Genomic DNA, 26131 nt, shown 5'->3' with positions numbered 1-26131 from the left:
CATCTCAGGCTAGTGCAACCTCTGTGATTGCAGAAAATGGAGAGAGAGAGAGAGAGAGAGAGAGAGAGGGGAAAAACAACCCCATCCCCCCACTAGCTCTGGTCACTGTGCCTCATCAGTAGTACTGAGTGATGGCGCACAGGCTCAGGGAGCGCAGAGAGGAAAGGAACAGTGGGAGGGGGAGGGGGAGTGGAAGCTGCAGCAGCCATTTTATAAAGCAGCCTGGAAACAGGCAGAGATGCTCCTGCAGGAGTGCAATTCAGTAATCTGGAATTTACTGAACATGGTATTGCAATAAAAATGCAAAATGTATAAATTTATCATCAATGTGATGTCATATAGTCAGATCGTGATTTTAAATTAGAACTTTACAAACACCATCCTGCTGCCAGCAGGTTGTTATGATAGTAGCACTCTCTTCCATCTCCCCAATTTTTGAAAACTGTTTGACTGGGTTCCTGACAGGCATGGCCTTAGAATTACTGGGCTTCTAATCAGTGTGTGTGTGTGTGTCTCAGTTTACTCACCCACTAGGTCCGGGTCTCTGGCCCTGTGTAAAGCGCCAGTCATTGTTGGGAGGCTTTTGCTGTAAAGAGAACAGAAGATACAACATGAAATGAATGTATCATTGCAACAACAGTAACAAGTGCATGATGTGAAGCGTGGGCTATTGTTTGTCGGCTGATGCTTCTATGTGTAGTGATGTGCTTTTCTGTGTCTGTCTGATTTTGAAAAAATGTAGAGAAACCAAAAATGGCTCATGGTGGGTGTATGTTTAAGCATCCATGTTGTTTTAGGAGCTTAAATGTTGCAGTCAAACACACACACACAGTAGCTATAAAACTCAAAAGAATCAAAATAAAAAAACAAAGTATCTAAAGGAGAAAACTGGACTGGACCCACACAGCCAGAAAAAGAAACAGAAATTCAGAGGACTTCTAGTATCTGAAAGCAATTATATGTCAGATCAAACTAAAATACACAGGTCATAAGTGGAAAATGTGAACTATGACAAGACTTTGTTAGGGGCAAAATGAGTCACCTCCTAGAGAGACAGAGAGAGAGAGAGTCCTTGGAGGAATAGAAAGAAGTCTATTACTCTGAAACCAAAACTTCAGCAGCGATTAAAAGCCTCCCTTATCCCTGTATGTTCCCGCTACACTCTATTAATGTCTTAAGGCCTATAGCACTCTTGTACATCTCTACCACACTAGTCATGTCACCAAGTCTGTTCCATCTCCCTAGCTCTTTCCTTCTCTCTCAGCCTCTCTTGTTGTGCAGTGGTGCGGTGAATAGACCCCTGGCTTAGCTCCAGATTCTGCTGCCTAATCGACACAAGAGCTCCCTGGAGAGATAGGCCAACAGGATGATGTGCTGCATTATTAAAAGAGCTGTCCAACCCAAGGGAGTGATGGAAAGAAGCAAGAGAACAGGAGGGAAAACTAAAATCCTACTCCATACAAAAAGAAAAGGAACAGCACTGTGGAATAATCTGGTGATTGTGTGAATGGAAACCTTTTTGAACACACAAGAACAAACAAGGAAATAAGGAAACAGGGAGAGCTGTTGAGTATCTCTGCAGAAAAAAACTGGTTGATAATAAGTGAAAATAGATGTCAGTGGATTCATAGTTGTTTTCCAAAGCATTTATTCCCTCTGGAAACGTGCCTGCACAAACTGTACTCAAGATATTATTATTTCAACATGAGACACCCATGGTGGATGAAGATGAAAAGGTGGAGGATGTATCTGAACTCTTATCCTCCTTTTTGACAGTCTTGTAGATGCTTGAAGCCTAAAAATGGACTCGGAGAGAAGCTTGTGTGCATGGGCATGTAGGTCTGTCTGAGTTCTATAGAGACAGAAAACATCAGCACTGAGCAGAGGCAAACATCCACAGAGAGGCCCAGCATTCCAGCTGTGTGACTCGCTCTCACCACAAACACTCCCAGACACACGCTTGTCATTTCCAAGGTCAGATCTCACAGTGGGTTCTATGCTGGAATACCGCACCCTGTAGCTGGCTTAAGGAAAACACCTGATGTGCTTGGTTTTCTATTCATTATGGAAACCCTGGTGAAAGTACTCTTGTAACACCAAAGGAATGCCATTCTCATTAGCTGAACTACAAACTGCTCTTAAGTTAAGATGGTTAAGACAGCAACAGTGTGCCAGGGAAAACAAATCCCCAGATATGTTTAATGGCTTACAGGGATTCAAAGCTAATTGAGTTTATTTTCAATTATCTGAGCATCGTTGCTTCTCAAATGACAGAAGACAAAAAATAGAGAATGTTTTCAATGGAGAAGAGAAGAAGTCAAACCTCCGGAAGAGCAGAGAGATGAAAGGATTACCTGACTTCTCATCCCTACAAAAAGATTGTCATACTAACCTAAAAGCTTTAAACAGTTTCTGCTTCCTTTACGATTTTAAGCTGAATCAAAAGCCTCTGAATGAATTACAACTTAACTGAGCTCCTTTATGACTATCATGTGTGAGCTAAGTGAAGTAGCTCATCTTAAAACCTGGACTGAAGAGCCCATAGATATAGCTCGACTCCACTCAGCATGGTTGTGAGCATGGAAATATTAAAATATGGGGCACCACTTTGCTCTTATGAAGTGCAAATGTTCATCCAAGCCTAAAAAGAAGTATAATCAATATAATATCCCGAATCTCTCTCTTTCTGACGAAAGTGTTTAAAAGCACTCATTGTATAAAGACCTGCACACAAACAGGTTTTACAGAGAGGTGGCTGAACTGCAACTGGTGAAGAGTTCTGTGAGGGGTCTCCAATATATTTTAGTGTAAATAAACACACACAGTGGAACTAAAGACATTTAACCTTTAGTATTGTGCAACTGTTGCACTCTATAGATGAGTTGAGCTGACATAATAGAAACTCACAACATGTGGTGATTTGAATATTCCTCTCCTTTAAACAAACATCATGACTCAAAAAAACCTTGAGGACTGTTTCACTGAACAGCATGGGCCAGTTTGTTTAAAAAAGCTAACTCATGGTCATTGTAATGTTCAGATACTGAGATACATAATATCTTAAACACATAACTGTGTCATGACATTTATTAATATATTGCAGTTGTCCCTAAAACTATCTGTGAGTATGGTTAAATAGAGTGCAAACACAGCACAAGGCAAGTGAATTGAGGATACAAAGAGGGGCAGTGGGAAGGCACTAAGGCCCCAGGGTCCTGCTAAAATTACACACTACTGAAGGGTTTTTCGTGCCCGATTCTTTGTGCACACAATTCAGTGCATATAAGCACATAAACACCCACAGTGACGGCTGCTGCTCTAAAGCCAAGCCTTCACTGTCTGTCGCTGTGGCACATGTGCAACGCACCATCCTCTCTTTCCAGTTATCTATCTCTCCATCTTTTCTTTTCCTCTGTTGTCCTCATTGCACACGTGTCACTAGAGCAGGGCGACAGATGGCATCCTGCTGACCTCACAGACAACCTAATTCAGTGTCTATGTAAGATACGTGTTTTTTTTTAAGAAAGGGGGGATTTATATATGTATTTTAAAAAAGTCAAGGATAAAATTATCTAATTACCACAGCAACAAACCGTAAACATAAAATGTGGATGAATCCTGGATGAAAAAATTCAATTCCCAAAAAATATTTTGATGAGAGCACTGTCAGCCATTTTCTATCCTTGATAGTATTTTCTTTACAATAAACTACTAAATAGGTCGTCTGTGTCGTATGTATATGATCTTCATTCAAAACCTACTCAACACATGGAAGGTAGGATTACCAAATGCACAGATAAAAGCAAAGACTGCCACTCTCCTGTGATGCCCAGACCTGGAACCAATCACCAAGAGTTCAGAGGACAACAGGACGTCAGGGGTCAGGCCGCTGACCCCATCAATTCCTGTTTTTCAGCTACTGCTTTATTCTTTGGCTCTTCACCCTTTACTATTTTCTTTCCTCTGCCCCTTTCCTCTTCTTCACAACTCCCCCACCCCCATCTCTCCCTCTGTCATCCTGTTCCCCTCTGTCTCCCAGCCATTTCCACTGAGCCAACTCTGCAAGACCTATTTTCATCTGGCTCTCTCCTCCTCTCCATCTGTTCAGAGCAGTGACCCTTTCCTCTTCCTGTGCCATTTCTAACTTCCATTTGGAAGAGCACCCTCTGTCACTTATGTTGCATGAGCAGAAATAGTCAACATGTTTTTGAGCCTCAGGTCAGATTAAATATTAAACTCTTCACTTGACTAAATGTGTCTTGTAACAGCAAAGCACAGCTTTATCCTTTAACACTGAATCATCACAAAAACATACTTTTAGATATTGTTGCATTTTTAGAAGCCCTTCATTCTTATCTCACCAGTTCAATGCTTGCTCTCCCATGTAAGTCCTCACCTCACTGGCTGAGTTCATAAGGTGCTTCCTGCTGAGTGTCATGTTGAGTGTGTTGTTGTGACTCAGCATGGGTGTCTTCATAAATACAAAGTCACTTCGGCTAGATATGGTGGAGTAGCAGGGCCTATAGGTACGAGTATGTGGTTCCTGGGGACCTCCCACAACCTCCATGTATCGTATGGGTCCATCAGTGTTGAGCTGCAGGTGCAGGTCCTTGCTGGGCCTCTGATGGTAGCGAGTGGACCTGTGCCGACTGTAGCAGCAGCAGTCAGAGTCTCCAAACCCTGGACCACGGTGCCTCAAACAGCGCACCATGAGAACGACAAACGTGATGAAGGACACAGCCGATACACAGGCTAGAGAGATGATAAGGTACAGAGTGATATCCGACATCCCCTTGCGATTATAGAAGGGTGTGTGGTTAGAATTTGCCAGAGCATCGACGGCTGTGACCTTCTCATCCAGAGTTACTGTAATGTTTAGAGAGCAGGATTTTGGTGGTTCACCATTATCCTGGATGATGATCATAATGTCATAAGTTGAGCCAACTTCCTCTTCAGGCCACTTACGAGCGGTGCGGAGCTCCCCACTGTGTGCCCCAATATGGAACATGCGAGCATTTGGACCAGGGACAATTGAGTAAAACAACCATGCGTTGTGCCCACTGTCTGCATCCAAACCTACTAGTTTACTTATGAAATGCCCTGCACCAGCAGAGGAGGGCACAGTGAGCTGTAATCTTTTGTCTGTTGGTATTGAGGGGTGTATAATAACTGGTGCATTGTCATTCACATCTATCACAAACACATGAACAGTGACATTGGTTGTCCTTGCGGGCACCCCAGCATCCCGGGCCTGCACCTCAATAGTAAAAGCTTTAAGTTGTTCATGATCTAGAGAGCGCATGCTGTAGATGTGACCACTCTCTGGGTTAATGTAGACATATGAAGATATGGGTGAGCCCTGGACCATGCTGGGGAGGATGGAATAAGAGATGCGAGCATTGTCACCAAGGTCTGGATCAGTGGCTGAAACAGCAGCAATGGGAGCACTGGGAGAATTGTTCTCTGGGATGTCCACAGAGTATGAAGGCTGAGAAAAGGTGGGGGCATTGTCATTTACATCAGAGAGCTTCACCACAAAGGTGGTTTGTGATGAAAGGGGAGGGGTACCACCATCAGTGGCCCTGATGACCACTGTGTACTCTGGGACAGCCTCACGGTCCAGGTTGCCAGCAGTGGTGAGGCTGTAATGCATGCCAAAAGCCGAATTAAGTTTGAATGGCAAACCTGGTGGAATAGTTAATTTAACCTCCCCATTGACACCAGAATCCAGGTCCCGTGCACTTATCAGCGCAATCACAGTCTCTGGTGCCGAGTCCTCTCTGATAGGACTGGTGAGTGACGTCAGTGTCACCTCTGGTGCATTGTCATTCACATCAATTATGTCCACTATGACGTTACAGGAGCCCTCCATAGCGGGGGAGCCTCCATCTCTGGCCTGCACAGTGATGTGGTATGCATTGCCTTTCTCATAATCCACATCACCCTTCACACGAATCTCTCCACTTTTAGAATCCACACTGAAAAGTTTGAGAACACGTTCTGGTGTGTATTTACTAAAAAGGAATGATATGTCTCCGTTACTACCAGAATCTGCGTCAGTTGCGTTTAATTTAGTTACTAAAGTGCCCTGTGCAACGTTTTCTAATAATCTAACTTTATTTACAGGCTCATCAAAAACAGGCGCATTGTCATTTACGTCCAAAATTTTAATGAGCAGAAGTGTTGAGCCAGATTTCTCCGGCTGACCCCCATCCACAGCTGTGAGCAAGAGCCGAAATGAGGCCTGTGTCTCCCTGTCCAAAGGTTTATCCACTGCCAGCTCTGGAAACTTGCTGCCGTCACTTTTAGTTTCCACATGCAGAATAAAGAAGTCATTTGCTGCAAGATGGTAAGTGCGTAAGGAGTTAGTACCCACGTCTGGGTCATGTGCACTATCCAAACGGAACCGTGTTCCCGGCGCGGCCGCTTCAGATATCTCCAAAGAAATGTTGTTTGTTGAGAACTGCGGCGCATTGTCATTCACATCCAGAACTTCCACCAGGACGCGATGAATCTCCAGTGGATCCTCCAGGACTATTTGAAGATGTAGGGAACACGCTGAACTCAGTTCACATAATTGTTCTCTGTCAATTTTCTGTTTAATTACCAAATCCCCGGTCGCCTGCTTTACCTCGAAATACTGCTCTGTTGATTCCGAGACCACGCGTAACCTCCTCTGAGCAATCCGCTGAACAGTTAGACTCAAATCTTTAGCGATATTCCCCACGATAGAGCCAGGACTTAGTTCCTCTGAAACGGAATAGCTGAGCTGAGCCGAGGCGCAGGAGAGCCAGGCTAGATACAAGTAAATCCTCCACAGCCTCCCTCCTCCGGAGCGCTTCCTCTGTCTGGAGTCCATTGTGCTGCGCTCCGAGGATCGGGGAACAGTAAAGTTTCTAACTTCTTCTTTCACCGTAACGTATCCATAGTAGTCTTAAAACAAGGCTACTAAACTTAATTGTAAACATTCCCATTTTAAAAACAAAGCGATGGGAAGTTTTGATGTGATCATGACGACCGTCTTTAAAGAAAAAACCTACGGCGAAAATCAAATTATTTTCTGCTTCCACTAAAACTCTGCTCAGTCTCCTCCGCCTCACTCCCCACATGGGCGTGGAGAGGCCGCAGAGGCCTTCCCTCTCATTGGAGGACAGGGCTGGGGCAGCGCTGCCTCACTCTTTCTCTCTCTCTCTCACACACACAACTTTTCACTGACTCCTCTTCCACAGACAGGCAGGATCATTTAATTTTCAAAAGTTTTTGCAGAAGACAGAAAGCTGGACAACGCAACACAGCAAAGCATGTGGAAAATAATTTAGACACAATGAAAGCAAAATGCTGAGGGCAGAATAGTAACACTTACTAAGCGGCCCTAATGGGCAAGCGGCATGTCGAGCACAATACAATTCAAAGCATTGCTATTGGTATCCGCATGGGGGCATGATTTCCAAAATGTGTTTTGACTCCCGGCAAAGTTTATAGAGAGAGTTTTATTGTAAAGAGGCTTTAGTGTAAAGCCAAGTTATTCTGTAAATTATTTTATGATCTAAGTGAGTTATAGAAGCAAAAAAGAAACCTGGCAGTTTGAAATCATCAGTAACATTATAATTATTAATGTAACAGGGTAAAATCTATTGATTAACCCTTATTAGATGGAGTGATATTATTATTTATGCTTATATCATGTACTTTATTTATATATGTTCAGCTCGTTCTGCCTGATATAGGCTATGAGTTTCACAATACAGCTGTTTCAAAGCAAATATAAACGTAGCTTGGAGAATTTCTCAGTCCACTGCAAAAGGACTTACAAAAGGGCTTCTGATTTTCTGCTCACCTGCTGGCTCTCAAAGGTCCAGGTGCTGTCTGGTAAAGACGCATCCAGAACACTGATCACCTCCTTAAAGTCTGTGGTGCTGCTGGGTTTAATCAACGTGAAATCACTGTACTCTGACATTGGAGACATACAGGACCTGAAGGACTGACTCTGAGAAAGCATGTCTCCTCCCAGGACCTCCACGTATTTTATAGGTCCATCAGTGTTGAGCTGAATCTGCAGGTTTCTGTTGGGGTTCTTGTAATCATCACAGTCGCTCCGTCTCATGCAGCAGCTGCCGCTGCTTCTGCTGTTCCTGATGCATTTCACCGCTAAAATGAGAAAAGTCACCAGAGACAGCACGGACACCGAGGCCAGAGACAGGATCAAATAAAGGGTGATTCTGCCCGTTTTCTTGCTGGGCTCGGCCACTTTCTGTCGGAGGTCTAAGATGGGCTCATGGAGACCGTCCTCCAGCAGGATGGACACCGTGACGGTGGCGGACTGGACCGGTTCTCCGTCGTCCTTGATCTCTATAAGCAGCCTCTGAGAAGAGTCGTCCTGCTCGGACGCAGCACGTTTAGTCCTCACCTCCCCTGTGTACAGATTGACAGTGAACAGAGAGGCGTCTGTGGCCTCCGCGAGTCTGTAGGAGATCCAGGCGTTGTGGCCCGAGTCAGCGTCCACAGCTGTCACCTTAGTAACCAGGTGACCCGCTTTAGCGGAGCGGGGCATCCTCTGATGTGAGAGGGAGCCCAGGGCAGCGGAGGAGGGGTAAATAACAGCGGGGGCATTGTCGTTCTGGTCCAGGATGAAAACATGAACAGTGGCGTTGCTGCTGAGAGGCGGAGAGCCCTGATCCTTCGCCTGAACCTGAATCTGAAACACCTTCAGCTTCTCATAGTCAAACGAGTGCATGCTGTAGATGCTGCCGTTATCTGAGTTAATGTAAACATAAGAGGAGACAGAAACGTCCTGCACTTTAGAGTCCAGTATAGAATAAGAGACTTTGGCGTTTTCACCAAAATCCAGATCAGATGCTGATACTGAGAAGAGTATAGATCCTGGTACCCCATTCTCTTTTAAATAAACATTATAGGAGGGCTGAGTAAATACAGGAGCGTTGTCATTCACATCATTGATGCTGACTGATACAGTTTTCTTGCTAGACAGTGGAGGAGAGCCTGAGTCTGTGGCTGTAATCTCAATGTTATACTCCGAACAGCTTTCTCTGTTTAACGAGCCGCTGGTAACCAGAGCGTAATTATTAGAAAACGAAGGCTTTAGATTAAAAGGGGAACCACTGGTAAGTTGTAACGTTACTTTACCATTATCAGCTGAGTCAAGGTCTCGCGCACTTATCAAAGCAACCACAGTACCGCTTGGTGCGTCTTCGGGTACTGGCTTCGGCTGAGAGGTGAAGACTATTTCAGGAGCGTTATCATTGAAGTCAGTAATTTCAAGCTGCACACGACAGTGGCCCTCCATTTGAGGACTACCTTTATCTTTAGCAGTTACATCAATGTCATATGACTTGGCAGCCTCATAATCTAACTCCCCTTTCAGAATAATTTCACCTGTTAAGGCGTTAATGTCGAAGACTGATAATACAGAATCTGGTGTCCGTGAGCCAAATGAGAATTCAATTTCACCATTTAAACCTTCATCTGCGTCTGTTGCTTTGGGCTGGATAATAACAGTTCCCTTTATACTTTTTTCGCCAAGAGATACTTTATAAAGATTTTTTTCAAACACCGGATAATTATCATTTATGTCAAGAACACTTATGATTATTTGTGTGGTACCGGATCTTACTGGATTTCCTCCATCTAATGCTGTTAGTAATATTTTGTGGACAGACCTTTTCTCTCGATCTAGAGGTTTTTCTAAAACAAGTTCTGGAATAGTCTTACCCCCCTCAATTTCTTTGAATCTAAGGGAAAAACATTCATTTTTACTGAGTGTATATGATTTTAGTGAATTGCTGCCAACATCGGGGTCTGTTGCGCTCTCTAAAGGAAAGCGCGTGCCTACTAATGCCAATTCCGCGATATTTAAAGATAATTCACTTGAAAGAAAACTTGGAGAATTATCATTTATATCTCGTATTTCAACCTCTATTCGGTGTAACTGCAGCGGGTCTTCAATAACGACTTGCAGAGGTAGAACACAGCTCGCGCTCTGTCCACATAAAGCCTCTCTGTCTATTCTGTCATTCACCACCAGCTCGCCCTTCCCCGCATCCACAGTGAAATACTGCTCACCAGCCTCAGAGGCGACACGCAGCTTACGGTCAAAAATGTCTGACAGTCCCAAACCCAGATCTTTGGCTAGATTTCCTACCACGGAGCCCTGTTTTAGTTCCTCCTGGATGCTGTAACGAGTTTGTCCGTCTATTGTAATCCACAAGAGCAAAAAAAGATGCCACCAAAGCGCCTGCCATCTCCAGTCCCTGCATCCTCTTCTCTTTGTCATCCCTGTTTCAGTAAAATGCATCAATTCCATCCCACAGGAATAGATACCATAAAGGCAAAATCCATATTCCAAAATCGTGATATATCCCGACTGAACGATCTTTGTTCATACTCAAACATGCAAAACAAGATATATCCTAATACTCCTAGAATATGAGCCATTTACCTACTCTCCTTACACACTGAGCACTGTGTTTCCAAAGCTGCGTGGGGGAGGGAGTAGATCTCTTTGTACAGTTCTGACTCCTATTGGTGCACATCATCCATCTCTGACATCCAATGGGAGGAAAACGGAGCACCACCGTTAAAGACACAACAACCATTTACAATATCATCATACGACTGAAACACCACAGTGGAGCTCCTTTTAACAGTCCATAATTTACTGTAGTGCACAAATATAAAACGTGCAATAAATATAGATATTTTCATTGTAGTGCATTAACTAAGTGTTCAAATTATATTTTACGGATGCTATGTATTTTATATTTGTGTACTGTGTGTTCGTGCAACTTTAGTTTAATAGATTTTATTAATTTCCCTCTAATTCCCACCTAGAACAATTTCAACAATCAAACGTGCTCTCTACGTCCATTGGGTCAACGTCGCTGTCCACCTCTGTGGTGCTGAAACGCACAGCTACAAGTAATCAACATGTGACGCATTGTTATTGTCAGATGATTAAATCCGCTGGTACACAGACTTAACTGAAAATGATTTGTGCACTGTATATGTACAACTAATAACACACTTGATCTATTGAATTACACTGCCCTTATGATGTCTCACAGAAAGTAATTTCCTGTCGGACCATGCCTATGTGAAAAATCTCACACATGTGCATGTCACTGCATATATTTCTCTACTCTTACCTGCTGGCTCTCAAAGGTCCAGGTGCTGTCTGGTAAAGACGCATCCAGAACACTGATCACCTCCTTAAAGTCTGTGGTGCTGCTGGGTTTAATCAAAGTGAAATCACTGTACTCTGACATTGGAGACATACAGGACCTGAAGGACTGACTCTGAGACAGCATGTCTCCTCCCAGGACCTCCACGTATTTTATAGGACCGTCAGTGTTGAGCTGAATCTGCAGGTTTCTGTTGGGGTTCTTGTAATCATCACAGTCGCTCCGTCTCATGCAGCAGCTGCCGCTGCTTCTGCTGTTCCTGATGCATTTCACCGCTAAGATGAGAAAAGTCACCAGAGACAGCACGGACACCGAGGCCAGAGACAGGATCAAATAAAGGGTGATTCTGCCCGTTTTCTTGCTGGGCTCGGCCACTTTCTGTCGGAGGTCTAAGATGGGCTCATGGAGACCGTGCTCCAGCAGGATGGACACCGTGACGGTGGCGGACTGGACCGGTTCTCCGTCGTCCTTGATCTCTATAAGCAGCCTCTGAGAGGAGTCGTCCTGCTCGGACGCAGCACGTTTAGTCCTCACCTCCCCTGTGTACAGATTGACAGTGAACAGAGAGGCGTCTGTGGCCTCTGCCAGTCTGTAGGAGATCCAGGCGTTGTGGCCCGAGTCAGCGTCCACAGCTGTCACCTTAGTAACCAGGTGACCCGCTTTAGCGGAGCGGGGCATCCTCTGATGGGAGAGGGAGCCCGGGGCAGCGGAGGAGGGGTAAATAACAGCGGGGGCATTGTCGTTCTGGTCCAGGATGAAAACATGGACAGTGGCGTTGCTACTGAGAGGCGGAGAGCCCTGATCCTTCGCCTGAATCTGAATCTGAAACACCTTCAGCTTCTCATAGTCAAACGAGTGCATGCTGTAGATGCTGCCGTTATCTGAGTTAATGTAAACATAAGAGGAGACAGAAACGTCCTGCACTTTAGAGTCCAGTATAGAATAAGAGACTTTGGCGTTTTCACCAAAATCCAGATCAGATGCTGATACTGAGTAAAGTATGGAGCCTGGCGCACCGTTTTCTTTGAAATAAACATTATAGGAGTGCTGAGTAAATATAGGAGGGTTGTCATTCACATCACTGATGCTGACTGATACAGTTTTCTTGCTAGACAGTGGAGGAGAGCCTGAGTCTGTGGCTGTAATCTCAACGTTATACTGTGAGAAGCTCTCTCTGTCTAAAGAACCGCTGGTAACCAGAGCATAATTATTAGAAAACGAAGATGTAAGGCTGAATGGAGACCAATTTGGAAGTGTTAACGTTATTTTACCGTTATCCCCGGAATCTATGTCTCGCGCTCTGATTAAAGCTACCACTGTTCCCTTTGGTGCGTCTTCCCGTACTGGATTTGGTTTTGAAGTTAACACTATTTCTGGGGCATTGTCATTGATATCTATCACCACTACTTGCACACGACAGTGGCCCTCCATCTCAGGTACTCCTTTATCTCTTGCAGTAATAGGTATTTCGTGCATTGTACTGGCTTCATAATCTAACTGTCCTAAGAGAGAAATTTCGCCTGTACCAGGATTTAGCTGAAGAATAGATAACAATGATTGAGGGGTTTGGTCAGCAAATCCATATTCAATCTCTCCATTAGCACCCTCATCTGCGTCTGTGGCTTCAACTTTTAAGAGTACAGTACCTACAGCAGTATTTTCATGTACAGATATATTATACAACTGTCTTTTAAAAACAGGGACATTGTCATTTATGTCGAGTACAGTAACTAAGATTTTTGTAGTCCCGGTTTTAACAGGATTGCCTCCATCTGACGCTGTCAATAATAACTGATGGACACTTTGTTTCTCTCTGTCAAGCATTTTCTCCAGTACTAGTTCTGGAACTTGTCTATCACCAGGTAAGTCTTTCATTTTTAAACTAAAACACTCGTTTTTACTTAGTGTGTAAGTCTTTACTGAATTACTACCAACATCCTGATCCTGTGCGGTGTCCAAAGGAAACCGAATGCCCGTGGCAGTAGATTCTGCTATCTTTAAAGATCGCTCCTCTGTTGAAAAAATCGGAGAATTGTCGTTAATGTCCCTTATTTCTACTTCTATCCGGTGAAGCTGCAGGGGGTTCTCTATTACAATTTGTAAAGGCAACACACAGCTGACGCTTTGTCCACATAAAGCCTCTCTGTCTATTCTGTCATTCACCACCAGATCGCCCTTCCCCGCATCCACAGTGAAATACTGCTTACCAGCCTCAGAGTCAACACGCAGTTTACGGTCAAAAATGTCTGATGGACTCAAACTCAGATCTTTGGCAAGATTTCCTACCACAGAGCCCTGTTTGAGTTCCTCTGGGATGCTGTAACGAGTCTGTCCGCCTGTTGTAATCCACAAGAGAAAGAAATGAAGCCACCAAAGAGCCTGCCATCTCCAGTCTCTGTATCCCATTCTCTTTGTCATCCCTGTCCGTTAGAGTGTGTTATTTCCCATCGAGATTTTCGTCAACATAATCCAGCATTTAACAGCATAATCAGTTGCCATTTTATATAATGAAATCCTTGGATTATTTCCTATAATTTGTATATTCCGAACGCCATCGAATAAGCGCATGTCCTCTCCATCTCCGAGCGCACTGAGGGTTACTCTCTGAGAAGAGTGAATGGGGGATGGAAAAGATCTCTTTGTACAGTTGTGTATGCTATTGGCTCTCAGCATCCAACCAAACTGTCCAATCACAGAGCGCTCAGTCTGCTCATAAAGCTACAGCACCCACCCCAGCTCTCAGGATGTTTGGAGAAAAACAACACCTCATCCAATGATCAAATGTGAAATTTTAACCAGACGAAACTATAAACTCCGTAATAGAAAACAGTAGTTTTCAAATAATGATTACTTATGACAACTGTACTGATCAATTATACCACTTACTGTATATTGCTTAATTGATTAAACAACGTTTTGAATGTAAAATGAATTTTAAGTTATTGATATGTGAAAGAACGTATGATTGCAGCAGAAAATTTCTTAAATTTCTTAAAATGACAAATTGTGTGATACTAAAAGAAATGTGTCCAGCTTCCAAAATTGTATATGAAAGAATTCTTCATGTGAAAATCTACACATTTTAAAACCATCCAAAACTAATCAGATGCCATACACCTTGTAATCTATTGCAAGTGTAAGTGTGTTTTAAACACGCAGTATAATTATAGATAAATATGTTTCAGTTGTCAAAATGGAATATGAACATAAAAAAAGAACATAAGATCCTAATGCAAACTGCAAAGATTGGTCGATTCAAAGGTGCTTAAAGATACATTTCACTACAAAATATTTTTAACAGAGTGACCGAAGTAGTAGATCTTCTATTTACAACAAAATTAAACTACATTGAACAGGGCTGTTGTGATCTGCTCACCTGCTGGCTCTCAAAGGTCCAGGTGCTGTCTGGTAAAGACGCATCCAGAACACTGATCACCTCCTTAAAGTCTGTGGTGCTGCTGGGTTTAATCAAAGTGAAATCACTGTACTCTGACATTGGAGACATACAGGACCTGAAGGAATGACTCTGAGACAGCATGTCTCCTCCCAGGACCTCCACGTATTTTATAGGTCCATCAGTGTTGAGCTGAATCTGCAGGTTTCTGTTGGGGTTCTTGTAATCATCACAGTCGCTCCGTCTCATGCAGCAGCTGCCGCTGCTTCTGCTGTTCCTGATGCATTTCACCGCTAAGATGAGAAAAGTCACCAGAGACAGCACGGACACCGAGGCCAGAGACAGGATCAAATAAAGGGTGATTCTGCCCGTTTTCTTGTTGGGCTCGGCCACTTTCTGTCGGAGGTCTAAGATGGGCTCATGGAGACCGTCCTCCAGCAGGATGGACACCGTGACGGTGGCGGACTGGACCGGTTCTCCGTCGTCCTTGATCTCTATAAGCAGCCTCTGAGAGGAGTCGTCCTGCTCGGACGCAGCACGTTTAGTCCTCACCTCCCCTGTGTACAGATTGACAGTGAACAGAGAGGCGTCTGTGGCCTCCGCCAGTCTGTAGGAGATCCAGGCATTGTGGCCCGAGTCAGCGTCCACAGCTGTCACCTTAGTAACCAGGTGACCCGCTTTAGCGGAGCGGGGCATCCTCTGATGAGAGAGGGAGCCCAGAGCAGCGGAGGAGGGGTAAATAACAGCGGGGGCATTGTCGTTCTGGTCCAGGATGAAAACATGGACAGTGGCGTTGCTGCTGAGAGGCGGAGAGCCCTGATCCTTCGCCTGAATCTGAATCTGAAACACCTTCAGCTTCTCATAGTCAAACGAGTGCATGCTGTAGATGCTGCCGTTATCTGAGTTAATGTAAACATAAGAGGAGACAGAAACGTCCTGCACTTTAGAGTCCAGTATAGAATAAGAGACTTTGGCGTTTTCACCAAAATCCAGATCAGATGCTGATACTGAGTACAGTATGGAGCCTGGGACGCCATTCTCTTTTAAATAGACAACATAAGTTGGTTGAGTGAATATAGGTGGATTATCATTCACATCAGTAATGGAGACATTAATCATTTTCTCAGTCGACAGAGGAGGGGAGCCTGAATCAGTGGCAGTTATCTCGACCTTATACTCAGAGAATGTCTCTCTATCTAAAGCACCGCCTGTAACCAGTGCATAATTATCAGAAAAAGAAGATTTTAGACTGAAAGGAGACCCCTTTGGGAGCTTTAATGTCACTTTACCGTTGTCACCAGAGTCAAGGTCTCTGGCACTAATTAAAGCGACTACAGTGCCACTTGGTGCGTCCTCGGGCACAGAGTTTGGTTGAGATGTCAGAAATATATTTGGAGCATTGTCGTTAACATCTAACACGTCAATATGAACAGTGCAATGCCCCTCCATTCTAGGAGTTCCTCTGTCTCTTGCGCAAATGTCGATTTCGTAGTTAGTATTAGTTTCAAAATCTAATTTTCCTTTTAAACGTATTTCGCCAGTTAACAAGTCAATATCAAACACAGACAGGACAGTGTCTGGCGTGTGCACTCCAAATGAATACTCCACTTCTCCATTCAGACCTTCATCAGTATCTTTTGCTGTGAGTTTGACTATAGATGCTCCTTGCACACTGTTTTCGCTTATGGAGACTTTATAAACACTATTCTCAAATACAGGAAAATTATCATTAATATCCAAAACATTTATGATTATTTGGGAAATACCAGATTTCACTTGGTTTCCCCCGTCTACAGCTGTTAGTTGAAGTTGATGTGTAGGCTTTTTTTCTCTGTCCAGAGACTTAGAAAGGACTAACTCTGGGACTTTCCTTCCACCTGACACATCTTTAATATTTAAACTAAAATAGTCGTCTTTACTTAAAGTATACGACCTCACTGAATTCACTCCGACATCAAGATCTTGTGCGGGCTCTAAAGGAAACCGAGCCCCGGCTGCTGTCGACTCTGCTATATATAATATTATTTCTGATGATGGGAACCTTGGAGAATTATCGTTGATGTCTTGTATTTCCACTTCTACTCGATGCAGTTGTAACGGTTTATCAATGACCACTTGCAGAGTCAACACACAGCTGACGCTTTGTGCACATAAAGCTTCTCTGTCTATTCTGTCGTTCACCACCAGCTCGCCCTTCCCCACGTCCACAGTGAAAAACTGCTTACCACCCTCAGAAGCAACACGCAGGTTACGGTCAAAAATCTCTGATAATCCCAAACTCAAATCTTTAGCAAGATTTCCCACCACAGAGCCTTGTTTCAGTTCCTCCGGGATGCTGTAACGAGTCTGTCCGTTTATTGTAATCCACAGGAGACAGAAATGAAGCCACCAGAGAGCCTGCCATCTCCAGTCTCTGTATCCTATTGTCTTTGTCATCCCGGGTCCGTTAGAATGATATCCCAGTTAGAGAATATAAACAACGATATTTGTCATCCATTGTTATAAAGCGTTATTCCAAAGCAAATATCCAACACGATTTTGTACAAAAAATATTTTCATTGTGTTAAATCTATGAAAAGAATCCCCCCTCTCCTTCGGCTCACGGCTTCTATGTAAGTGAGTGCGGTGCTGTGGCAGTATGGGGGAGGTACTAGATCTCTTTGTATATCTGCACGTTTCATTGGTGCACAGCATTTCTCTTTACTATCCAGTAGCAACAGAGGTAAGAAAGGCTTTTAAAGGCACAGGGCATAGAATGTGCCTCTAAACCAAGCGCGTGGGGATGGGATGTCTGCACTATCTCGTTGCCAAAAATCTTTACAACAGGATGAAATCTAAGTACGACAATTAAAAATCTGTTTTCGGGTTACTCCAACTTTTCATTAAGCAAACCAATTTGTAATATAGAATTTTCATCACAAAAGAATGAAGGCATTGTGGTGTAGCTGCAAACACTGCAGTTCTCCTATGACAACAACTATTCAAGATTCGCTGTCCAACTTTGTGGTGCTGAAATGACTTCCAGTTATACAGCGATAAGGGGAGCGTTCCAAGAACAGGCTCAAACACAAGCACAACTAACAGAGGGAAAGTCTGTGGTATAAAGACATTAAAAAACAATCCAGACGCAAACATTAATTATGAATAAATAGAATTCCACGTAATTAACGTAATTTAAATCATGTGTGTTTGAAAAACGGCATTATTAAATTTACAGTTATACAAAGTTATTATGTGAGACGACTGGATGCATCATTGTAACTGTGCACTAAAGTAAACAAAATATCAAACGAAAGCCAACACAAAGACGTACAAAACTGTGACTAAGTATTCCAGTGTACAAAAATTATCTATTTCAAAATTTAGCTTAAAAATGTTTACAACAGTAAAACTACACAGAACCCTGTCGTTGATTTCTGCTCACCTGCTGGCTCTCAAAGGTCCAGGTGCTGTCTGGTAAAGACGCATCCAGAACACTGATCACCTCCTTAAAGTCTGTGGTGCTGCTGGGTTTAATCAACGTGAAATCACTGTACTCTGACATTGGAGACATACAGGACCTGAAGGACTGACTCTGAGACAGCATGTCTCCTCCCAGGACCTCCACGTATTTTATAGGTCCATCAGTGTTCAGCTGAATCTGCAGGTTTCTGTTGGGGTTCTTGTAATCCTCGCAGTCGCTCCGTCTCATGCAGCAGCTGCCGCTGCTTCTGCTGTTCCTGATGCATTTCACCGCTAAGATGAGAAAAGTCACCAGAGACAGCACGGACACCGAGGCCAGAGACAGGATCAAATAAAGGGTGAGTCTGCCCGTTTTTTTGCTGGGCTCGGCCACTTTCTGTCGGAGGTCTAAGATGGGCTCATGGAGACCGTCCTCCAGCAGGATGGACACCGTGACGGTGGCGGACTGGACCGGTTCTCCGTCGTCCTTGATCTCTATAAGCAGCCTCTGAGAGGAGTCGTCCTGCTCGGACGCAGCACGTTTAGTCCTCACCTCCCCTGTGTACAGATTGACAGTGAACAGAGAGGCGTCTGTGGCCTCCGCCAGTCTGTAGGAGATCCAGGCGTTGTGGCCCGAATCAGCGTCCACAGCTGTCACCTTAGTAACCAGGTGACCCGCTTTAGCGGAGCGGGGCATCCTCTGATGAGAGAGGGAGCCCAGGGCAGCGGAGGAGGGGTAAATAACAGCGGGGGCATTGTCATTCTGGTCCAGGATGAAAACATGGACAGTGGCTTTGCGGCTGAGAGACGGAGAGCCCTGATCCTTCGCCTGAACCTGAATCTGAAACACCTTCAGCTTCTCATAGTCAAACGAGTGCATGCTGTAGATGCTGCCGTTATCTGAGTTAATGTAAACATAAGAGGAGACAGAAACGTCCTGCACTTTAGAGTCCAGTATAGAATAAGAGACTTTGGCGTTTTCACCAAAATCCAGATCAGATGCTGAAACTGAGTACAGTATGGAGCCTGGGACTCCGTTCTCATTTATATAAACATTATAGGTTCGCTGACTGAATACTGGAGAATTGTCATTCACATCACTGATGCTGACAGGAATAATTTTCTTACTTGACAGTGGAGGAGAGCCTGAATCAGTTGCTGTAATCTCAATATTATATTCTGAAAAACTCTCTCTGTCTAAAGGGCCACTGGTAACCAGGGCATAAGTATTAGAAAAAGATGGTTTTAAAGTGAAAGGAGAACCTTTGGGCAGTATCAGTGTCACTTTGCTATTATTACCGGAATCAGCATCACGCGCATTGAGCAAAGCCACCACTGTGCCACTCGGTGCGTCTTCGCGTATGGGCTGTGGTTCTGAGGTGAGAACAATTTCTGGAGTGTTGTCATTAACATCTATCACATCTATCTGTAAACGACAGTGACTCTCCATTTCAGGAGATCCCTTGTCTTTTGCAGTTATTTCAATTTTGTAAGACGTGGCTTTTTCATAATCTAATTCTCCTTTCAAATGTATTTCTCCAGTTAACGAGTTAATTTCAAATACTGATTGTACTGAGTCTGGTGTCCGAGAGCCAAAGGAAAATTCAACCTCTCCATTCGGTCCCTCGTCAGCATCAGTTGCTGTGATTTTTATAACAAATGTATTTTTTGTAGTATTCTCTTCTAAGGAAACTTTATATACATTTTTTTCAAATACAGGAAAATTGTCATTGTTATCAAGCACTGTTATAGTTATTTGAGAGGTACCAGACATGAGTGGGTTTCCCCCGTCTAATGCTGTCAGTAATAGTTGATGAACTGCTTTCTTTTCTCGATCAAGAGGTTTCTCTAACACTAACTCGGGGACTGATTTGCCATCCTCGACTTCCTTCATTTTCAAGGTAAAACACTCGTTTCTTGTCAATGTGTATGACTTTACTGAATTACCTCCAACGTCTGAATCCTCTGCACTCTCCAAAAGAAAACGACTCCCCACTGCTGCCGATTCCGCAATTTTCAAAGATAGTTCTTTTGTAAGAAACCTAGGAGAATTATCATTGATATCTTTAATTTCTACCTCAATTCTATGTAAATGTAAAGGGTTTTCAAGAACAATCTGCAAATGCAACACACAGCTGACGCTATGTCCACATAAAGCCTCTCTGTCTATCCTGTCATTCACCAACAGCTCGCCCTTCCCCGCATCCACAGTGAAATACTGCTCACCAGCCTCAGAGGCGACACGCAGCTTACGGTCAAACATCTCAGATAATGTCAAACCCAAATCTTTGGCTATATTTCCGACCACTGATCCTTGTTTTAGTTCCTCTGGGATGCTGTAACGAGTCTGTCCGTCTATTGTACTCCACAGGAGAAAGAAATAATGCCACCAGAGAGCCTGCCATCTCCAGTCTCGAAATCCCGTTCTCTTTGTCATCTCTTATTCGTTAGAAAATGTTATTTCCCATCGAGAAAATCAAATCCAACATCCAGTGCCAGAGATTAGTAGCTATACTCGAAAAAATAAATGAAGTGCTTTTGTTCATATCTGAAGCTTAAAATGACGATTTTGCTCTCGGCTACGAGATGTGAACGCACCACACCGTCCTCCAGCTCGTTGCATTGTTAACGTTCGTGGTGCTGAGGCTGCAAGGGGGAGGGGGTAGATCTCTTTGTACAGTTCTGTATGCGATTGGAGCAGAGCATCTATCACTAACAACCAATAGGAAGGAGAGACAGAGTACTGATTTTAAAGGCACACAAGCCCCTCTGAGCTTTGGCCTGGATGCATTGTGTGCGTGAGACAAGTGTGAGATAAATGTAATTGTTGATTTTAAGATTGTATTGTGGATACATTCAATCAAATCTGTCACTTTTTGTGACAGAATTGTGTAGTCAGAAAAAATGATGTACACTAAAGCAAAATCAAGGCAAAAATGCCACACTCTAAACAAAGCGTGTTTTTTGGGGGTAAATGAAAACAAGTAAGTATGTCAATATGTGTTATTTGTGTTTCGATTATTGGTCATACTTTTTTGTTGTTGTTGAAAAGTAGTATCACTCACATCGCCCGATAACAGAATGAAGAGTCAACAAAAGTTTTACTCATGGTTATTCCCATGCCTGAGACTAGAGAGAAATAATAATAATAATAAAAAAAACATTATCATGAAGCTTTTGACAATGAACGTTTAAGCTTTTGAATATGAAATTTCAACACAATATGAGCTGTTATCTGCTCACCTGCTGGCTCTCAAAGGTCCAGGTGCTGTCTGGTAAAGACGCATCCAGAACACTGATCACCTCCTTAAAGTCTGTGGTGCTGCTGGGTTTAATCAAAGTGAAATCACTGTACTCTGACATTGGAGACATACAGGACCTGAAGGACTGACTCTGAGACAACATGTCTCCGCCCAGGACCTCCACGTATTTTATAGGTCCGTCAGTGTTGAGCTGAATCTGCAGGTTTCTGTTGGGGTTCTTGTAATCATCACAGTCGCTCCGTCTCATGCAGCAGCTGCCGCTGCTTCTGCTGTTCCTGATGCATTTCACCGCTAAGATGAGAAAAGTCACCAGAGACAGCACGGACACCGAGGCCAGAGACAGGATCAAATAAAGGGTGATTCTGCCAGTTTTCTTGCTGGGCTCGGCCACTTTCTGTCGGAGGTCTAACATGGGCTCGTGGAGACCGTCCTCCAGCAGGATGGACACCGTGACGGTGGCTGACTGGACCGGTTCTCCGTCGTCCTTGATCTCTATAAGCAGTCTCTGAGAGGAGTCGTCCTGCTCGGACGCAGCACGTTTAGTCCTCACCTCCCCTGTGTACAGATTGACAGTGAACAGAGAGGCGTCTGTGGCCTCCGCCAGTCTGTAGGAGATCCAGGCGTTGTGGCCCGAGTCAGCGTCCACAGCTGTCACCTTAGTAACCAGGTGACCCGCTTTAGCGGAGCGGGGCATCCTCTGATGTGAGAGGGAGCCCAGGGCAGCGGAGGAGGGGTAAATAACAGCGGGGGCATTGTCGTTCTGGTCCAGGATGAAAACATGGACAGTGGCGTTGCTGCTGAGAGGCGGAGAGCCCTGATCCTTCGCCTGAACCTGAATCTGAAACACCTTCAGCTTCTCATAGTCAAACGAGTGCATGCTGTAGATGCTGCCGTTATCTGAGTTAATGTAAACATAAGAGGAGACAGAAACGTCCTGCACTTTAGAGTCCAGTATAGAATAAGAGACTTTGGCGTTTTCACCAAAATCCAGATCAGATGCTGATACTGAGTACAGTATGGAGCCTGGGACGCCATTCTCTTTTAAATAAACAGTATAGAAGGGCTGAGTAAATACAGGAGGGTTGTCATTCACATCAGTGAGGCTGACAGGTATAATTTTCTTCCTAGACAGTGGAGGGACCCCCGAGTCAATGGCTGTTATCTCAATGTTATATTCTGGGAAATTCTCCCTGTCTAAAGGTCCACTGGTAACCAGGGCATAATTATTAGAAAAAGACGGTTGTAGAGTAAAAGGAGTGCCTTTGCCAAGCTGTATTGTCACTTTTCCGTTATCACCGGAATCAAGGTCGCGGACACTGAGTAAAGCTACTACTGTCCCACTACGAGAATCTTCGGGCACATTAGTGGACTTTGAAGTGAGCACAATCTCTGGGGCATTATCGTTTACATCTAAGACATCCACCTGCACACTGCAGTGACCCTCCATTTTAGGTAAGCCTTTATCTTTTGCACTGACGTCTATTCGATATGAGGTTTGACTTTCGTGATCTAAAGGCTGTTTTAAATATATATCTCCAGTAACAGAATCTATATAAAACAGTGACAGAACTGATGGCGGCATGTGTACACCGAGGGAGTACTCAATTTCTGCATTCAGACCTTCATCTATATCTGTTGCTTTTGTTGATATTACAAAGGAGCCGTTTGGGCTATTTTCATTAATAGCGATTTTGTATAAACTATTCTCGAATACTGGCACATTATCGTTATTATCAGTCACTGTTACTGTTATTTTTGAAGTTCCAGACTTGACAGGATTTCCTCCGTCCATAGCTGTAAGAAATAAATTGTGAACGGCTTTTTTCTCACGATCTAATGATTTGTTTAATACCAGCTCTGGTACTTTTCTACCATTTTCAATTTCTTTAACTTTTAGAGTGAAGCAATCATCTTTGCTTAGCGTGTAAGTTTTCAATTCGTTACTTCCAACATCAGGGTCCACTGCCATTTCTAATGGAAAACGAATTCCTACTAGGGTGGATTCCGCGATTTCTATTACATGATCACTTTTTAGAAAACTAGGAGCGTTGTCATTTACGTCTCTTATTTCCACTTCTATTCTGTGTAGCTGTAGCGGATTCTCAATCACAACCTGCAGCGGTAGAACACAGCTCGCGCTTTGTCCACATAAAGCCTCTCTGTCTATTCTGTCATTCACCACCAGCTCGCCCTTTCCCGCATCCACAGTGAAATACTGCTTACCAGCCTCAGAGGCGACACGCAGTTTACGGTCAAAAATGTCTGATAGACCCAAACTCAGATCTTTGGCAAGATTTCCCACAGGAGAACCCTGTTTCAGCTCCTCTGGGATGCTGTAACGAGTCTGTCCGTCTGTTGTAATCCACAAGAGAAAGAAATGAAGCCACCAGAGAGCCTGCCATCTCCAGTCTCTGTATCCCATTCTCTTTGTCATCACCGGTCCGTTACAATACAACGTTATTTCCCATCAAAATATAATTTAGAATCACGAGATCAATTTGAAAATCCATCTGTGACGCATGTCCTGTACTGCTCGCATATTCATTGTCCTGCATCATGAGATGTAAATCAAATGTGTGTTATCTCATCCAAATGTTCAAACGCATCCCCCCTTCATGTCGGACTGCAAGCAATGCACTGGTTACAGTGCTGAGAATGGATGGGGGAGGGAATAGATCTCTTTGTATAACTCCTAACGCTATTGGCGCTCAGCATCCTCCATCCATCCAATAAAAGCAGGACAGAGCCGTTCAAGCGCCAGCAGTGCTTTTAAGAGTGCAAACCTGACATAACGGGCTGTTTAACAATGAGAAATTAAATAAAATCGAGTGGAATTAGTAAAAATGTATTTTCTTTGATATTTCGAGAGTTTTTTGTCTTAAATACAACATATTGTAGTTTTGCAATCTGAGCCCTGATTATTTCACAGTGAGTACTGTGCTTGCACTGGCAATACATACCACACAAACAGAAGACAGTATATTTATCTCTATGGCAAAAAATCAACTAAACAAGTCCCCTTAATATTCTTTTTTTTTATTAATTTTATTTTTAGTTAAATGAAAAAAATCGCATATATGTCAGTGGTCATGCATACTCGCATTTATTAAAGAAACATAAATACTTTTAATAAATGTTTGCGTCATATCAGATCAAATGCTTTGACCGTAGCCAGGCAATAAAACATAAAACAATAAAGAGAAACTGTGAGATTATGTATCGGTTTCTGCTCACCTGCTGGCTCTCAAAGGTCCAGGTGCTGTCTGGTAAAGACGCATCCAGAACATTGATCACCTCCTTAAAGTCTGTGGTGCTGCTGGGTTTAATCAACGTGAAATCACTGTACTCTGACATTGGAGACATACAGGACCTGAAGGACTGACTCTGAGACAGCATGTCTCCTCCCAGGACCTCCACGTATTTTATAGGTCCGTCAGTGTTGAGCTGAATCTGCAGGTTTCTGTTGGGGTTCTTGTAATCATCACAGTCGCTCCGTCTCATGCAGCAGCTGTCGCTGCTTCTGCTGTTCCTAATGCATTTCACCGCTAAGATGAGAAAAGTCACCAGAGACAGCACGGACACCGAGGCCAGAGACAGGATCAAATAAAGGGTGATTCTGCCCGTTTTCTTGCTGGGCTCGGCCACTTTCTGTCGGAGGTCTAAGATGGGCTCATGGAGACCGTCCTCCAGCAGGATGGACACCGTGACGGTGGCGGACTGGACCGGTTCTCCGTCGTCCTTGATCTCTATAAGCAGCCTCTGAGAGGAGTCGTCCTGCTCGGACGCAGCACGTTTAGTCCTCACCTCCCCTGTGTACAGATTGACAGTGAACAGAGAGGCGTCTGTGGCCTCCGCCAGTCTGTAGGAGATCCAGGCGTTGTGGCCCGAGTCAGCGTCCACAGCTGTCACCTTAGTAACCAGGTGACCCGCTTTAGCGGAGCGGGGCATCCTCTGATGAGAGAGGGAGCCCAGAGCAGCGGAGGAGGGGTAAATAACAGCGGGGGCATTGTCGTTCAGGTCCAGGATGAAAACATGGACAGTGGCGTTGCTGCTGAGAGGCGGAGAGCCCTGATCCTTCGCCTGAATCTGAATCTTAAACACCTTCAGCTTCTCATAGTCAAACGAGTGCATGCTGTAGATGCTGCCGTTATCTGAGTTAATGTAAACATAAGAGGAGACAGAAACGTCCTGCACTTTAGAGTCCAATATCGAATAAGAGACTTTGGAGTTTTCACCAAAATCCAGATCAGATGCTGATACTGAGTACAGTATGGAGCCTGGCGCACCGTTTTCTTTTAAATAAACATTATAGGAGGGCTGAGTAAAAATAGGAGGGTTGTCGTTTACATCACTGATGCTGACAGGTATAATTTTACTACTGGAGAGGCGAGGAGAACCTGAATCAGTGGCTGTTATTTCAATATTATACTCTGGGAAACGTTCTCTGTCTAAAGGACCATTTGTAACCAGTTCGTAATTATTGGAAAATGAAGGTTTCAGAGTGAATTGAGATCTTTTTGGAAGGTGTAATGTTACTTTACCGTTATCACCGGAGTCAAGATCTCGAGCACTAATTAAAGCCACTACTGTGCCATTCGATGCGTCCTCGCGTACAGGACTGGGTTTTGATGTAAGGACAACTTCTGGAGCATTATCATTTATGTCCTCTACATCTAGCTGCACACGACAGTCACCCTCCATTTCGGGGATGCCTTTATCTTTTGCAGTAATATCAATGAGATATGATGTAGAACTTTCATAATCTAATGGACCTATTAAAAAAATTTCCCCAGTCATATCATTGATCTTAAACGTTGACAAAACGGAGTCTGGGG

General features: G+C 43.9%; 4 protein-coding genes across 53 annotated transcripts in view; all 4 read right to left on the bottom strand.

The window, feature by feature from the left end:
- Window positions 1–26131, bottom strand: part of LOC114442521 (protocadherin gamma-C5-like) — a 214004-nt gene that overhangs the window by 5961 nt on the left and 181912 nt on the right. For 39 of the 50 annotated variants that reach the window (XM_028416175.1, XM_028416194.1, XM_028416168.1 and 36 more), the window contains exon 2: window positions 528–586. In XM_028416175.1, coding sequence (XP_028271976.1) covers window positions 528–586 — 59 coding nt within the window. Of the gene's footprint in view, window positions 1–527; window positions 587–4361; window positions 7101–7837; window positions 10423–11162; window positions 13721–26131 lie in introns of those variants that run through there. The other 11 variants (XM_028416148.1, XM_028416149.1, XM_028416155.1 and 8 more) reach the window with 6 other exon arrangements.
- On the bottom strand, window positions 14542–17155 carry LOC114442985 (protocadherin gamma-C5-like). The gene has a single exon (XM_028416876.1). The coding sequence runs from the start codon at window positions 17026–17028 to the stop codon at window positions 14542–14544; it is 2487 nt and encodes an 828-aa protein (XP_028272677.1). The 5' UTR covers window positions 17029–17155.
- Window positions 17984–20488, bottom strand: LOC114442984 (protocadherin gamma-C5-like). Its single transcript, XM_028416875.1, has one exon. It carries the CDS (start codon window positions 20468–20470, stop codon window positions 17984–17986), a length of 2487 nt encoding a protein of 828 aa, XP_028272676.1. The 5' UTR covers window positions 20471–20488.
- Window positions 21265–23792, bottom strand: LOC114442527 (protocadherin gamma-C5-like). Its single transcript, XM_028416202.1, has one exon. It carries the CDS (start codon window positions 23728–23730, stop codon window positions 21265–21267), a length of 2466 nt encoding a protein of 821 aa, XP_028272003.1. The 5' UTR covers window positions 23731–23792.

Source organism: Parambassis ranga, chromosome 10 (genome assembly GCF_900634625.1).
Source record: "Parambassis ranga chromosome 10, fParRan2.1, whole genome shotgun sequence".
In the NCBI taxonomy this organism is placed as follows: Eukaryota; Metazoa; Chordata; class Actinopteri; family Ambassidae; genus Parambassis; species Parambassis ranga.
The sequence above is the reverse complement of the archived record's forward strand: the minus strand, read 5'-3'. Positions and strand labels throughout refer to the sequence as shown.

Bases quoted from the DNA above. Each gene is read 5' to 3' on its own strand.
- LOC114442985 (XM_028416876.1), bottom strand. From the start codon at position 17,028: ATGACAAAGACAATAGGATACAGAGACTGGAGATGGCAGGCTCTCTGG.
- LOC114442984 (XM_028416875.1), bottom strand. From the start codon at position 20,470: ATGACAAAGAGAACGGGATTTCGAGACTGGAGATGGCAGGCTCTCTGG.
- LOC114442527 (XM_028416202.1), bottom strand. From the start codon at position 23,730: ATGACAAAGAGAATGGGATACAGAGACTGGAGATGGCAGGCTCTCTGG.